We start from the raw sequence: 17,564 nt of genomic DNA on the forward strand, positions 1-17,564 counted from the left end.
AACGGTAAAACATTTTCCTTTGATCGCTTATCAATTATAGTGGTGCGGGGGTTCACCCCATCCCACACATTTGTCTTAATAAATAAAACACCTATATGTGTGAATGATTTCATGATGTGTCAAAAGCACGACAATAAAAACTGCTTTTACATAATCGTAATATGTAAAAAGTAAGAAAAAACACTGCGTGAACGGCATTTTTGGGGTCAAGAGCAGTGTTGTTGGTCCACGCGCACCAGTTATACAATCATAACGCTCATTAAAATATTATTATGTTATAAATTAGTGACCGTTTTGTCGTGCATTATAATATATCGGCATTATTGTACCATTAAGTAATATTACACACGTACTATAATATAATATTATTGTTATACTAGTCATTATAGGTGACGTTTTTGCGAATAAAGCATAATAATATTAAAAAATAATATGAGTTACACCATTGACACAAATTTGGCAGCCAGCCAGGTGCCCGAAGGCTTTCTGTCTGGTACTTCTGACTTCCTATGCACGCTGTTCGACCGGCCCAAAAAGGTAAATATTCACAACGCTCAATATGTGTATTAGCTAAATAATTTAAGTAAATTAATGATAATAAAAAAATACTTGAATTTATACTTCAGTTTATTGAACAATACATCGTTATATGTTGTAAGTTAATAGCTAAAAAATAATACATTTAATTAATTTGGATAAAAAATATCAGATAAACTTCGTTTAAAAAAAAGTTCATCTGATTTTAAATTAATACGAAAATCTCACGCAGAGTGTTTTTAAATACTATAGTTTATAAATTACATTATTTTATCGAGAAATATTACAGAATTTATGGTATTATTACTATCATTATTATATAGTGTTAAACTATTTTTTATTTAAAACCATTTATACAATTTTTGATGTACGTTAAAACTATTAAAACCAAAAACTACAATTTTAACTTGATGGGTTATATTTACATACTAACACTCTATTAAACTAGAAAATGATGTATTTTGCATATTACTAATATGTACCTATGTATATTGTATATGTATTTACTTAATCATGTTAAGTTATTTATTTATATTGGTCTATTATATTTTAAAATAAGCCTATGTACAATTTTTTTGTGAAAAATATAGTTGGGTAAATAACATATTAATTATCGGGGATTTATACCTACAGTTTATACATATTGTTCGCGTGTATTTATTTTTCACGGTATTATTCATTATATGTTTAATCTAGAATTGAAAAGTTGGATTTGTGTAATAACTTTATAGCTATTTTATTAAACATGAATTATTTAATTTTTAATATTTAAAAAAAAAAAAAATTAAGTATAACTTTCGAGTATACATGTATTATTTTATTTTTATCTTTTAATTTATTTTAATAAGGATACTTTGGATACTTATTAAAGATTATAATTTTAAACACTATACTTACCTAAAAATGAACGAATCAAGGTAATGCTGATGGTTTAATACTAAGTTGGTGACAACTTAATTTTCCGTGTATAGTGTAACGTTAGTTTATTTATAAATGGTATAATTAAAAAAAAAAAAAAAAAATACTTTTGACGGATATTATTAAAAATACATAATATTTTTGATAAGAGTTGCAACATACGTATTATGGTATTATCTAGTACTTATATATTGTTACGAATACTTATAAAAGATATTCTTGGACCGTTGTTTTATTATCATTTTCTATCTAATAATGCGACCAAGTTTAAGTGATAAAATTGTCTTTAGGACCAATGAACTATATATACCATTTACTTGTATATACATTTTAAGCCTGCTAGTATAAGGCTTGGACTATTGTGGTTGTATGACACGACACGTTTAGTTATAATAAAATAATAATAAATAATAATATTATTATGCATGTAATTTATACACTTTTATAGATGTTGTCGTCACATAATACTATATTATTATTATTCTCTCCCACAACATGTCCCTTCTACCACCTAAACTTTCACTGCCATGTTCACCTATTATAGTTGTTGTCACCGAAAACAATAATAATTATTACCTACAATATTATATTGTCAATGAACTCGACTGATTATTAATTTTTTTTTGTTTTACGTAATCTACCTATCTGTATTCGAAGCGCCGCGGCCGATCGATAGGTAGGTATAACAATAGTATATACCTATAACAATATATTATTATTCTGTTTATTATGTACGTAACATGCGATTAGGAAACGTACGAGAAATCTCGTCTCGTTTATGTTGTATAATAATATAATGCATTATAATATATTATATTAATTCACGAGTGGATAATATATTATTATATATATTTTATGTATAGACTGTATAATAGCTCAATAAGCGATATTATAAAAATGATTTATAACCATTAAAAACTGGAAACATGTGGTTAATTGTAAAAATGAAAGAGTTGAAATGAAGTTTGGAAAGATTGGCAAAGTAAATATACTATGAACTAAAAAAATAAAAACAAAAATGGTTTACAGATTGAAACCTGGAAATATAAAATGTATAAAACAAGTCAGTATTTTTTTTTTTTTTAGTTTTTAATTTAAACCGGTATTATTAATTAATGTCTAATGATATGCCTATATTATATCGCAATAATAAGATTCGATGGGAAACACAATATCAATTGGTCGACGAAATGCACCGTACCGGTAGAACAACTAGAACGTCTAGAACACCAAACATTTAATTAGTAAAAACTGGAATTTAATAATTTTGTCGGCAAGGTTTTGCGTTTTTAAAATATATAAAATATTTTTATCGCATTAAATAATATCACGATATTAAGTATTACATAGGTACTAAAAGTATAGGTACTATGTATATTTATTCTGTTATTTTGTAATTGTCTCAAATTTCAGGTGATCATGGGTCAACTTCGATCCGGACAGGAGTTTGATTTTTCTGGATCGACCGATCCTTGCCTCGTGATGAACCTGACCAGAGGATCGCTGCAGCCAGGTATGGCAATAGACGAAGGGGTTATCGAACGATACGTGGCGGCCATCAGTGATTACCTGCAAAACGCGCTCAGCATTCACAAGTCCAGGTAACTAATACCTCCTTATGAAACGAAGATGACAAAAATATAGTCCATGATAAAATAATTAGTACTTAATGTAGATAAATGTATTATATATTATACTCTCAGCAATCCATCGGATCAAATAAGACATCTCCTTATTTTGTTTAGAAAATTAATTTTAAGGTAAATTTCTTTTTTTTACGTCATGATTTTTGACTGATGGATATAAATATGTCGAGGACAGTTTTTTCTATTGAGTATTGAAATATAAAACAGTTGTTAAATGACCCTAGGGTTCGGGACTTGTTTTACTTAAAATTATCAAAATATACAGTCAAAATCATCAACATATGCTTAAAATTATGCAGCTAATTTTCTATTTTGTTTTTAAAAACACATAGTATAATTATAAAAATTTAAATTTAAAAATGAGGTAAGTACATAATAAAAATTATAAAAACAAATTGAGTGTAATTTATACTTTATAGTTTATACAAAAACTGGCACATAATTTATTGAGTTAACAAGAAATACATAAACGCGTGATGTGCGATCAGTTAAATGTGATTAACGAATGAACACATATTAGTTTTCATTTCGTCGTAAAATTTAGAATCTAGATGTCAATTAATAGGTTTTACCATAACTATACCATTGTCGATAAAAAGGTTGATTCTTAGCGACAAATAAACTACCGTAAACAGACGTATGAGTCAGATACGACTGACTAAGACCTAAATTCATTTAAAAAAATATTTTTGAATGTTTTCTAAATATGATTTTTCCGACAATTATACTCTACGTACATATAAATTTAAAAAGTAAAAATATGCACTTTTCCTAAAATATTACAAAGTATGCAAAAATATGCAAATTTAAACTTAGTATTTGGTTTCGCCATTTCATATTATAAAAAATTTATAACTCACCTAGAATAATCTATGACCTAAAAAAAACACGAAAATGCAAGAAGTCCCGAACGCTATATTATAACTAACATCACAACACCCCGTAGGGGTATAAATAAAGTGGTTACGTGTATACAATATTGAGAATTAACAATATAATATTTTAATTTAGGTGATGTTTCAAAACAAAAATCAATTTTTTTTTATATAGGTTAGTAGGTTATAGATATGGAATACAGCGCTTTGGACTAAATGGTATATAGTTTTGTTTAGAAAAGGAGGGAGACAAAGTTCTAAACTATAACTTCTAATACTGGAAACTGGGGCTATGGATTTAATTTTCTTTAAAAATGTGGGGAAATAATTTCGTCTTTTATTAGTTTGAAGATTAATACAAGTCCAAATATAAACTTATTTGCCGTAAGCTGTTTAAACCATAATATTTTAAAACTGCCTCAGATAACGGACCAGAAAGTTCTAACTTAAAGCTATTATTTTTAAAAATTACCTCCAAACATATTTTTTAATTAGACCAACTAGCATAGGATTTCATATAATTCAACCAAAATCAAGTATTGACAATTTTAACTAAAATTTTTGTGGCATTTTGTAGGGAACTAGATTTGGATACTATATGACCAGACCATAAATAATTATATCACAATATTTAATCAAACTCTAACACAATATAAAAAATAGCTTGTCTGGCTCTAAGTATTGTCTCATTTCAAACGCAGAAGATATCGTATCGTTAAACCTGTGGATTAGATAAATAATTATTGTAGAATAAATTAAATAGCAGAACTGCAGTGTTTAAATAAAAATCTGTATTCGATAAGAACTTTTTACTCGTAGACAGGTCCTGTTAATTTAAATCGTATTCATGATCCAGAGGGCGCTGGTAGTAGTATACGCTATATAACTTGAGTTTAATTATATATAATAATAATATATGACTGTGTTCGTGGATGGTGCACATCGGTCAGTCATAATCATACTCTCTATAATGAATCACGGCGCATAGTGTAATATTTATATAGACAGATAGTCTAGTCTATTAATATATTAAGGACTTATAATGGATAATATAGGTGGAATCGTATGCCAAGAATATTTTCAAAATGTTTATCAATAATAACTAATAAGGTAGGCAACAACCTAATATAATAAGTCTGCGTGAAGTGGCCAGGTGTTTTTGGCTTCTCTATACTTGGTAAAATAGTAATTAGTGTGATTTTTCTAAACGGATGAGTATATTATGTTAGATATAACACAGTTATGTATATTATTGTTAGTTAAAATATTATTTTTTTTATTATCTTGTATGGAGATCGGAGAATTTATTATATTATTTGAATTTTGATGGTAAAATTTGAAATGTATATAATTTTATTTTAGCAGTATACAATAATATTATAGTAGGTATATTATCAAAAAACTCTAGGTAGACATATCATACATTTAGAAGAAATGTATAAAAAACTGTAGGAACATAAAAAAAAAGTTCTACTATTAAATTATCTATCATGTGCATTATACAGTTTGTTCTATAAGTACCGTATCGCCATAAAACATTATTGTCAGACCATGACACGTCAGAATAATACATTCAAATTATGTTTTTTCGTCAGTAGATAATCCATTTAAAATTTCAATTTTCGGGCATACATTTCTTATAGATTGTGGTTGAAAAACTCATATTAGGTTTTTAGATCTTAGATGTATTATTCATTGATTAGTTATGGATATTATTCTAGGGTAATGCGAGATTTGACATGTACTATATGTTGTACAATTTTTAATTATCGTACATTTATTTTATACTTTACTGATTAGTTTTATCTGTGACATTTACATATAATATCATGCTAATAACAATATTTAATTGTATTTTAAATACTTGGTAATGAGCATTCACAGAATGACGATACCTCTGGCCTAACTATAAAATATAATTGCGAAGGGTTATTTCCAACACCTTAAAGATGACGTCCGTAAAGCCAATAATATACAATATACACGATACATGTACAACACAATATTATTGCGTATCATAAAATAAGTGGGTTTCAAAATATGTCTTGGAAATTATCAAATCATTAAGTACATATAAATAAATATCTAACGAGTATGATGGTAAATATTTAACCTATTATGATAATACTGATAACAGGTGATAAATGTAATGTCGTGCGATATTACCGTTAGGTACACTATTTAGTGAATATCATTACATAAACGATTAACACAACTTTACTTATAAGTTTTTTTTTCATATTTCGATTTATCGCTCTATTTGCTCTCGTAACGATTATTCAATATACTATGACGCGTTGATATCTACCTATGCATATTATTAACTTAGGTACTTGTCACAACGTCCGACTATCTTTTCTGTACAACACAACAGTAATAATATAATAATATAATACTCTAATATAACACACTATACACGAGACTAGTTCTCACCTTTATACCTCCGCTGTATGCGATTTATGCAAACAATTATATATTAATTGTTCTTACTTGCCGTTCTAAATTATACCACTGACGTTCGCTTATATACGGTCAGTGATAAGACTGTGAGACGTGCTCAATATCTATCATGATACCTATGTTTCGTCAAATGTTATTCGCGCACATGATATTATAAAATATAGACGGACACGCCACACGCGTTTTCAAAAAATATCCACAAAAAAAAATTATTTATCACAACTTTTATTATTGTTTGGGTAGTATATTATTAACTATGTGCGATTATACCAAGAATTTTGTATTATTTGATTTACGGTTTTGTTACAGTTGTTTACTAAAACATGTTTTAAGATGCAGAAAATATCAAAATTATTTAGTGATGTCGATGTTCATGCTTACAGCTGGGTTCTTATTATATATTATTATATTCACCACTCCATAAAAAGTAGCTAAACTTTGATATTGTGCATATTTTGATATCATGTAGGTAAATCGCATAGACTGTTGCTACCAATATATATTTTTACTACTATAATAATTCTTAAATTAAGTTTCTGTTGAACAAATGGTATAAAAAACGATTTGATAACACTTATTATATATATTTATTTTTGTTTCCGTAGAATCATGATTTTTTACTACGAACACGATATGGCGCTGATTGGCAACAACGGAAGAACTTTGAAACGTATTTGGTCCGAAACAGGCACGTTTCCTTCAGATTGAATTGCAGACGACTGTGGCTTTCATTGCAGTTTTAATATTATTAATAATATATAACATAAACACCAATATAAATTATCAACACCAATATATTGTACCGAGTTTTCATATTTTATTCGATCTATTTGGTACAAAATTACAGACCTATAGACATAATAATAATAATAATAATAATAATAATAATATTTATGTAAATATATATATTTTTATAAACACATACAGACACGTATGATGTACGTTCATATAATATATAAATATATATATACTCGATGTGCATTTAACTTTGAATACAACACAGATAAATAAAATTGTTCTTAAATTCAAATTATTAATTAAGCACCGCTCGTTAGATCCTTTAGAAACAAACAAAGTGGTACACACTAAACGGCCGTAGTGTATTGTTATATAATATTATGTAATTAGGATGTGTGTTATCAACAGATGCAAAAGATGATATTGTAATAATATGACAATAACTAAGGCTCGCGAAAGATATTCTCCGTAATTTAAATGGAATATATATATATTGTATATTGTACATATATTATGGTGATATATGTATATGTATCTATTGTATATTATTTTACACGTAATATAGGAAGAGACGTATATTATTTACACGTTTAGTATTTATTATTAATTATATTTTAAATAAATATATATATATATATATATATATTATAAAAAAAGTAAATAGGAATTTGGACAAAAATCGGGGACCCTGAATTACCAAGCTTATATAAAATAGACAGTCAATAGACAAACGTGGTTTTTAGAAAAAAGAATATTAAATAAACTTAAAAATGGAGATGGAGGGGCAGGGAGGGTAATACAATTTGTACAAATATTTGGCGTAAAATTGACTAGTCATTTAAATTATAAAATGAATACATACTAATAATTATTAAATTCAACAAATGTATACATATACATATATATATATATATAATATATACATTTGTAAATACAAAGAAAGGTAACATTACATTTGCAAGTATACCTAAATAGTAAATAATAAATAAAATACTATCGGATGAGAAATGCAAGTGAATTGACAAATGGAATCTGCAAATATATTATATATTTTTGAATCTATTAGAATAGAACGGAAAATGTAAGAACCCAACCTAAAAAAGTAACGTGTATATATTGTGGTAAGCAGGCAAAAGAAAATCACAGCCTTAATCGAAGGTTTTTGGAGACATTTTAATAAGTCATGTCGTATAGTACAGACAATATTAAACGAAAATGATAAAATATGTAAAAACTATAACGATGATAAAATAGTTTAAAACCATATTTTAAATTTCGATTTATTTATTTATTTCGACTTGGTAAAATTATAAATATAAATATGGTTATTTTACCATTGATTCATACAAAATAATTATTAAAACTGAATAAAATCCAATTTTCTAAATTACGATTTGAATATAATTTTTAATTTCAGATTTTTTTAAATACCAATTGTACACCAAACGATGAATTTAAATAAGATCGAAATTTTCTTGGAAATGTTAAAAAAATCTAAATTAAAGTGTTGTATTTATTTTTTATAGCAACTTGAATAATACAAGTAAAAAAAATACATATATGTATAATGTATATAAAAAATTATCAAAGCCGAAATTCCATTGCTTACAATATGATCGAAAAACCCACGTTACTTAGTCACACGATATATTAGTCAGGTTAGGTTCATTTCAGGGATATACATTTGTTTATATTACTTAAAATTATATGTCCGAAAGATATAAGATTAATAATATAACTATTAATTATGACAATAGTTAATTGTATATATTCTTATGTTTAACATCATTTCATTTTATTAAACAGCTATAACATCAATAAATATTAAAATAATGACTAAACAAGAAAGATAATTATTTGAAAAATCAAATGAAGAACAACTACGAAAACGGTATTCAATAATAATAAAAACAAACAAACAAACAAACGAGCAAATTCTCTCTCCGAACAACACAAGCTAACATTAATTAATAATTAATAATACGTACCTAAATGTATAACAACAAAATTACATCAAATTATTAATAATAATAAAGTTTTTTTTTTATTTATTCGCGTTTTATATATTATATTATAACTAAATTTAAATGAGATTAAAGGAATTTGCAGTTAATTAATTTTTTTTTCATTTTTCTTTTATTATTATCATTAATCATTATCTTTTTTTAAACTTGTTTTTTTTTTTTTTTACATAGACAGAAAAAAGCGTTTTGGATAGATTCCATACACGCACACGCATACACACAGATACACGGACACACCATGCAATTCTTGGGGACAAGGGGCGCTGTGGTATTTTTTATTTTTCTCCTAAACGGAGACCAGGTGAGTCGCTAATTGTTTTGCTCATTGTTTGGTCCTCCACCAGGAGTTGACTTTTTCGCCCAGCTTGCGACACCAGCCGACTAGTTTGCGTCACATCGCGGCCACCGAGTCTTCGTCACCTTCCTCAAGCGTCACGTGGAACCTGATATTCGGGTCCTGGTCACTGGCCGAGGGCTTTGATTCATCGTCGTCACCGCTCTCGCGGTCTTCGGACTCGTCCGCGGGTGGACTGGGTGGAATCATACCTGTTGCGCGTAAAAACGAAACCTTAGGTCTTAGAATATTTTACATAACATTATGTATTACTATTATACGTGCGGTACCCATAATCGTCACGACGACGAAAACGGAAACAACGACGATTATGACATTATTATGCGTATCATTAAGAGGGAAACATCCCGCATACACGTTTATACGAAACAATAATATTATATTATATATACTCACTCTGGTACCAGTCTCTGTTTTCTTCGAGGGTGTCGAGTATTTCCTGGGCATCAGGATGCACTAAGTCAGCCCACGTCTCCCACAAAGGGTGCACGATGTAATCGATGAAACCGACCTGTGTTCGAAAAACACAATAATAATTTAATAATGTGGTCGACATCGTTATTAAAGTTCCATCTACATTCGATTGTCATTATACCTGTGATTTTTCGATCGTAGCACTGTGCCTGTCGCACATCGGGCTGATGTCTAGGTTTTGTTCTCGCTCTTTGTCACCCTGCTGGAAGAATTCCTCCATCAACAGGTCGACCCATCGTTTATATAGTTCCAACGGTTTGGTGGGGTTACTCAAGTCCGCGCAATGTACCAAGTTTTGCAAGACCTGTTCAAAAAACGTAAAAATACATATTATGTAGTAATATGTTTTTATATATTGATAGTGTACTGCAGTTTAACATTAAAATGTATACAAATATATTGTATATGTATGTATGTATGTATGTTTTGCAGTGGTATAATTTACTTGTATTCTGTCGGTGTAGTTGTCCAGCAACAGTACCCCGGAACCGGCTACTTTTTTTGTTTCTACCATAGTTTTGAGGTCAGCCAACAGACTCATATGTTTTGACATGTCAGTGGAAAGTACCTATAAGTGTGTAACAAAAAATCACCCAAAAGGACGTTAATAATGATATCAATGTTAACAATTTATTATTATATCCATACTATAAAAATAACAGTCTTACCATGTCGATAACCATTTTTCTCAGAGTCTGTCTTTGTTTTTTATTAATATTCTGGAATATGTCACATCCGTCATTTTGTAAAAGTTTGAAAGCCACTGCTAAATGATGGTTTTCCAGCACGGATTCGTCGTTGTACATTAGAGCTAATTCAGAACCTACATAAAAAACAAAGACGAACAATTTCATAAAAATATGCGCAACCCAAAATGTCATAACGATGCATTATGTATTATATTTTTGAAGTGTTATTTACTTGAGTTGATGAGAAACTGATTAGTCAGTCCGGGATGGTCGACGTCGTGTATGGCGGCCGCAAAAAGAGCGGCGGTGATTTCCAGTGGAGTAAAAACACTCTGAAAAAAAAAAAAAGCAATCGACCGTTTATACAATATAATATTGTCACGGCGCCATCATGCGATGTATCAAATTCCAATTTCGTCAATTATGATATAATTGAATATGAACTTAGGTATAGGTACGGGACTGTTTTTGCGATTCCACTCACCTCCAAAGCCGGTGAGTTCAGCAGAACGTTGGTGGACTGGACGACGTCCGCCGCGTGAGTGCTGTTGTGGAAAGGATTGTCTTTGGCGTAATGATCCTCTAGGGTCATCATGAACGCAACGAACGTTTTTGCTGGAATCATGAACGTTTTCAATAGCTCTCGGTTCTGAAAACGATAAAAATAAATAGCGGCCATCAGCGAGAATCATTTGGTTAACAGCACGGCAAACGAGCAGTGTGACTACAACTGTGTTGTAAATATCTCAGCTGTAGTATCCTCCTCGCCGCCTCGTATTATTACTGTTGTTATTGTTGTTGTTGTTGTTGTTATTATTACCTGGAACACGGTGTACGCTATGGCCGTCAGCGGTCGGTTGTTGGTCAGATCGGCTATCCGGAATATATCGATACCCCATTTGTCTATTTCAGCCAAAGTCTGAAAGAGACACCACGAAGGGTCGATGTAATTATCGACGCATTAAACACAACAATATTCAACAAGAATATAAATATTCATAGGCATAATAGTAGGCGTACACAGTAAGTGTCCATATTAATATAGGTACGTTATTAGTGGCGGTATAGCTTACTAATTGTTTCACTGAAAACGACGTAATATAATATAACGATCGATATTAATATACCTACCTAACGTTGAATCCGGTATACAATATATAATAACCATTCTATTATAATATCGTGTAGAAGGTATATTTAACGATCGTAAACTGATTTTAGCATCTAATAATCGGGGTGGGATAATACAAGTTTTTTTTTAAATAATACAAAACAAACCTTTTATTCGCTTAAAGTGTAATGATAATGTTTGTTTTCAAGTGTAATTTATAGGTACACTATATTATAAAGTTAATTAGAAAAGATAAATAAAATTAAAAATATTGCTTGTGAATTGTGTACCCATATATTAAATTTTACTGTACATACCGTGATATACACACAAAATGTATATTTTACAGAAAAAAATCACTATACAATCGTATTTTATTTTTTTTAAATGTTGATTAAAAAGTTTTGAACTTTTATGTATAAGACGTTTTGGGCAAAACCATATTTTATTTAAAACGTTTTAAATACATATTGAAACAATTTGTTTAAGACGCATTCCAACCTTGTTAATAACAGACCGTTATTTCATTGTTTTGAAAATGTATCGTAGAAATTTGCTTAAAATCATCTTAAATCACATTGCTTTTTACTTTCCGCGTGCGTTTTTAACGACGCATATTCATTTAACATTTGGATATATATAAAATATAAATTATAAATATTATACATAATAATTATTAAATTGTTAATAATTTATTATTAAAAACATTTGGTGAAATCAAAATAATATTTTCTGGATAAAATTATAAGAAACGTTTAAGAATAATATTGATATTTACATTTTTAGTAAACAATTTTACCATCCCCATTACAAGCCATCTCGTGTTTGTACCCATTTTTAAATTCCACACGTAACCGCACGAATTTTGTCGATTATTGTAAAGGTAATATATTATTTTATCATAATATTATAACATAATATTGTATTTTTTGACTCACGTGTCCCAATTCCTCCTCCTTGGGTGTATCCACGCCGAATTTCGGCAATCGTTCGCCGGCGAAACTGTTTGTGTGCGATAAGGCCCTTTTTACACCCGATATATGTGACATCGGCGTTACTTTGGATTTAACGTCTTTTTTCTTGGACTGTGCGCCAGATTGTGAATTGGTTGACGCACCGGAGGACGACGACGCTTTATTAGTGATTTGCCGCCCCTCATCTTGTTGATTTTCATCGGTATGCAGCGACGGTATATCCAGCTCCTGTTGTTTGTCTGAAATAGACGCAACAAAGGCATATTTTTATTTACTTCTGATGCACGTGTACAGTTCTCAAATTCCAGAAGTTTTTGTTGAAAAACAATCGATTTTTAAGAAGGAAAATTGCAGGGTCGTCTTAATATATATACCTATACTATTATCATTATAATTACTTACCAAGAAACGTAGAACAAATGTATTCAGATATTTGATTTCCAGATTTACTAGACTCGGAGAAGTGACTAAGCTCTTTGTTAAGCATCCTTTTGAACTGTAACATAATTTACAATATTTTATTTAATTAAACTGCTATTTATATTTAGTTGAAATTAATATTATTCACTTCGTGTTAGAGAAATTTCAAAATGCTAGTCGTTTATAAATAATAAATTGTTATATAATATTTTATAAATTAACCCTTTTAGAAAGCATACCTAATAAATTTAATATTGAACCATTATAGGTTTCAATGAAATTGAAGTACTTCGTTTAATAATAAAAAAAAATATATATATAATGCGCTTTAATTAATACATTATAAATATATAAAATTAAATTAAATGTTTCACATAGCTGTATAGTATTTACAATAATTGAAATTCAACGAGATTTAATAATTTTTATATTAAAAATTAAGTATCTATATAATATTTTGTTTTATATTTATTAATAGTATTAATAATATCAGTTAATATTTATTGACTCTTGTCTCTTATTGAATTTACAGTTTCTTTCCTAAGTAAATAACGTACCTAAGCACAACATACACATAATTTGTACATAATTAATTTATGAATAGTGTTTATCACAACTTACGATTCTAAATATTATTTTAAATTTCGTTATTATTAAATAATTAAACTCGTTAAAGATCAAATAAAATAAAATAATACATTTATTCTTTTTAATTTTAATATATAATGCAATATTTACGAGTAAATTTGAATTGATAGAGGTGGCTTAGGTAAGAGATTAAGCCGATTAAGGCCTCCAAAATAATTCTTTACATTGCGGTCTGTATACTCAGCTCGTATTAAAGTAAGCCTCCGTTGATCATTTATTATATTATACTATGTATAATAAAAAAAAAAATGCATATCGGATATATTTTCTACAGTGTCCTTCCAATTCTTTACTATATTTTTATTTTCCTTTGTATTCAAATATAACTGGATATGTATACCTATATATAAAATGCGCCACCGCTGTGGAGTTATGGGGAATTTAATTTGCGTAAAGAAAAAACCAAAATCGATTTCTCGGATATTTTCCACTTGAGAAATAGCTATCCTTGCGCTTGCGAACAGGGTAGACTCAGAGTGTGCGAGTATAAATTGGCCGTGTTTATGCTGCGAGGCCACGGGGGTTAGTACACGAAGAAATAATAATAATACTACAAAAAAAGAAAAAACAGAATTCTATTTCTTGTATTTTTTTCTCAGACAGTTTGTGCATTAATTTCGAGTACTAGCTCGCATTTTTAATGCAAGCCGTAGTTGTCGAAAACCGTTTGCCGCTGCGCACTTTTCCAAAACAATTTGCATAAACCAATTTTATATTTTATTTGATATATATTCATTTCAATATCAGGTTGCTTATTATGTAATTTAATTATTGTGCAACGTCTGTGAACACTTGGGGGGACTCCACTTATTTCGCCCACTATTATAACATAATGTACTCGGCTCAATTAAATATTTTTCACCCCATTAGGCAATTATGGGAAACATTAGGTTTACATATATCGGGAATAATACCCTTCCATATTATATACGTATCTGTATGTATTATGTATATATTGTGAGACGGGATTGGAATTGTTTTGCTATTAATCTTAACGAATAGTATAGACATTAAAAAATTGTTTACATTTGTATTTTATAAAATGTTTTCAATGATCGAAACGCGACCATACGAGTACAACGCCGAAATTTACTTCACCAGCGACGCTACTATAAAATAATATATTATATAACCACTACAACCACCAGAAAATTGGTTTAAGCCCCTGACAAAGCTTAACGCTTATATTGTACGAATACATGTTCACTAATCTAGTCTTTTAAGACCTACGAGAATACAACGATTATTTAAGAAAATATAATGTATAATATATAATTGTTCCTAATGTTCCTATATTATAATATATACAGAAAACTGGTTAAAACGAATAATTTAATGTTAATATTATGATACACGAAGAACTCAACAAAATATTCTATAATTTATTAGCAAGGTATGATTAACTACAGTATTTAAAATTACTTAAAAATGTAAAGGTACGAAAATACGATATTTAATCTTATTATAATGATAACAAATTTAGAGATAGTAACACCAAAAATCACAAAAAGTCAACAAATGGAACAACATATTAAAATACAAAAATACGCAAAGTTTTTCCTAGTCATTTTTTAAAAATATATATAATTTTTTTCTTTTTACCACCTTAAGAACCAGCTAGATTCAATTTTCTATCCGAAATCATTCTTATAGTTTAAAACTGAACATATCAATTAAAAAACAATATATTCATCGCACTATTTGAATTTAAAAATGGTATCCTCAAAATTAAATATTAATTTATTTATTAGTGTTTTATAAGTACCTATACTATGTAAAACCTATAATAAATTAAGTCCTCGGGTAAAATAATAAAAAATGTCTACTATATCATTGTAACATATAATAATGTATAAAAATAAAATATAATTTGGATAGAATGCATTATATAAATGGTAGGACTATTATAATATGTATTTCACCCGTTAATATGACATTATATAATGTCTTATAAACTAATTAAAATACATGATAGGTACATGTATTAATGAAAAAAATTATTTAGTTTTAACACTTTATTAGCTTAATATATATAAGTAGACCATATATTTATGCATATGGTCACGGAGAAAAAATGAAATATACGTTTTAAAATCCATGATGTAATCATTACAACACCAGTGACTATGATTATATTTTATATAAAATAAATATAGGAACATTTTTTAGGATATTTTATATATATGATAATAAAATGATTGTACATTTAATTTGTAATTTCAGATGTAGTGAAGTATGATTTTACATACCTTTGATGATGCCATGTCTGAAACTGATCTATGTGTTTGGATGGTTTCCAATTGATCCAAACACCAATCCAGTTCCTCGATAGTCTCAATGGACATCTTGAGATATGCATCATCTGAAAAAAATCATTATTTTAAAATAATTAAATAACTGGCTTTGAATAAATTAATTTTTGAGTATATAAAATGGAAAAAAATATGTATTTTATAAACATTATATTATATATACCTGGCTAAAAATGTGTAAATTAAATGTTTTTAAAAATTTTTGTCACGTTATAGTACCTATTAATTTCAAAATAAAGCAAGATTGTTCTCAAGATAAAAACTTTATCACAGTACTTTGATTTTTGATTGCTTAATGGAAAAATGTTTCGAAATAAATAAAACTTTTGACCTTGCATATGCGTCTTAGTATTTCAGTGTACACAAAAAAATACGAACGGCATAGAAAAAATTATAATATTTATAAATCTGTCAAGTATATTAATATACCGGATTTTTTTTTTAACATGGATACCGGTTGAAACGTTTTATATCATAGCTAACCTTAGGTTTTAAGCGAGATTATACCTTCGATAGTTCCCATAAGCACTGGGTTTCAAATTGTTATTAAATTTTGGAGTATTGAAAGTGTGCTACGTTTATGTCAAGAGAATAAGCTACTGAATAATTATGTTTGCACCCTCAGAAACTGTTTCGCACGTTATCGTTAAAACGAGTGTAGCGCTCACTGTTTGACAGGTCGGAGGGTCGTATATTAAATTATAATATTTAAATTATTATTTATTTACAAGGTTTTATAATTTTTTATTTAAATAATAGAACCTCACGGGGGTTATGACGGGCTAAATATTATGAAAATTCATTGGTTGCGACACATTGCATTAAAATCATTACACATTTCGTTGCAGAGCTATTACTAAGTAGAAGTATATGCAGATTGTAAATGTATAGGTAGTGTAAATGTACCCCCGTCCCACGCCACCACATTGGTACAAAAGTCGATAGTTTAAATCGCAGCCAACAGTATACTATGACACTATACACGTCGGTGGCATTTCTCGGGTCAAGTGTCACATCTCAAACACGTATAGAGTGTATCATACCTATAACACATATTTTGTATTGTGTATTTTACTTTTATGACCTTATAAATAATATTTTAACACTTTAATATAATATAATATGACAGTAAAGTTGTTATCGTAAACGCAGTTGTTAACGTTTCTCGTATTTAGTTTTACGTACTCGTTACTTGTGGTCGGTACTCGGTGTAATTATTATGTACACAAAACATATGACATGCTACATGCATGAGACGCGATCCGATTAACATCGTGATAAAATACGTATACGCGTGGCACTTGTCACGCCCTAAAAATAAAAATAAAAAAAAAAGATTTCGAAAACAATTATTTTCAGTTCGATACACCCCGGAGTCGACGA

The 17,564-nt window shown here is 28.6% G+C and overlaps 2 protein-coding genes across 11 annotated transcripts in view; one reads left to right on the forward strand and one right to left on the reverse strand.

The window, feature by feature from the left end:
• Positions 1-213: 213 nt before the first annotated feature.
• LOC132921823 (macrophage migration inhibitory factor-like) lies at positions 214-7,231 on the forward strand. The gene is made up of 3 exons (XM_060985046.1): positions 214-537; positions 2,869-3,056; positions 7,042-7,231. Exons 1-3 carry the CDS (start codon positions 433-435, stop codon positions 7,142-7,144), a joined length of 396 nt encoding a protein of 131 aa, XP_060841029.1. The 5' UTR covers positions 214-432; the 3' UTR covers positions 7,145-7,231.
• LOC132921822 (cAMP-specific 3',5'-cyclic phosphodiesterase) overlaps positions 7,232-17,564 on the reverse strand; it is a 622,929-nt gene continuing 612,596 nt past the window's right edge. For all 10 annotated transcript variants that reach the window (XM_060985040.1, XM_060985045.1, XM_060985038.1 and 7 more), the window contains 11 exons: positions 16,119-16,231; positions 13,204-13,297; positions 12,766-13,040; positions 11,537-11,635; positions 11,201-11,365; positions 10,949-11,048; positions 10,696-10,850; positions 10,473-10,595; positions 10,149-10,331; positions 9,950-10,064; positions 7,232-9,744 (listed from right to left, as the gene is read on the reverse strand). In XM_060985040.1, the coding sequence (XP_060841023.1) occupies positions 9,590-9,744; positions 9,950-10,064; positions 10,149-10,331; positions 10,473-10,595; positions 10,696-10,850; positions 10,949-11,048; positions 11,201-11,365; positions 11,537-11,635; positions 12,766-13,040; positions 13,204-13,297; positions 16,119-16,231 (1,577 nt within the window). In that variant the 3' untranslated portion in view covers positions 7,232-9,589. The remainder of the gene's footprint in view (positions 9,745-9,949; positions 10,065-10,148; positions 10,332-10,472; positions 10,596-10,695; positions 10,851-10,948; positions 11,049-11,200; positions 11,366-11,536; positions 11,636-12,765; positions 13,041-13,203; positions 13,298-16,118; positions 16,232-17,564) is intronic.

This window comes from Rhopalosiphum padi, chromosome 2 (genome assembly GCF_020882245.1).
Source record: "Rhopalosiphum padi isolate XX-2018 chromosome 2, ASM2088224v1, whole genome shotgun sequence".
In the NCBI taxonomy this organism is placed as follows: domain Eukaryota; kingdom Metazoa; phylum Arthropoda; class Insecta; order Hemiptera; family Aphididae; genus Rhopalosiphum; species Rhopalosiphum padi.

Excerpts from the sequence above, each read along its gene's own strand:
- LOC132921823 (XM_060985046.1), top strand. The coding sequence starts at position 433 with ATGAGTTACACCATTGACACAAATTTGGCAGCCAGCCAGGTGCCCGAA. Across the intron at positions 538-2,868 it reads TGTTCGACCGGCCCAAAAAG|GTGATCATGGGTCAACTTCG; the intron begins GTAAATATTCAC and ends CTCAAATTTCAG. Across the intron at positions 3,057-7,041 it reads CTCAGCATTCACAAGTCCAG|AATCATGATTTTTTACTACG; the intron begins GTAACTAATACC and ends TTGTTTCCGTAG.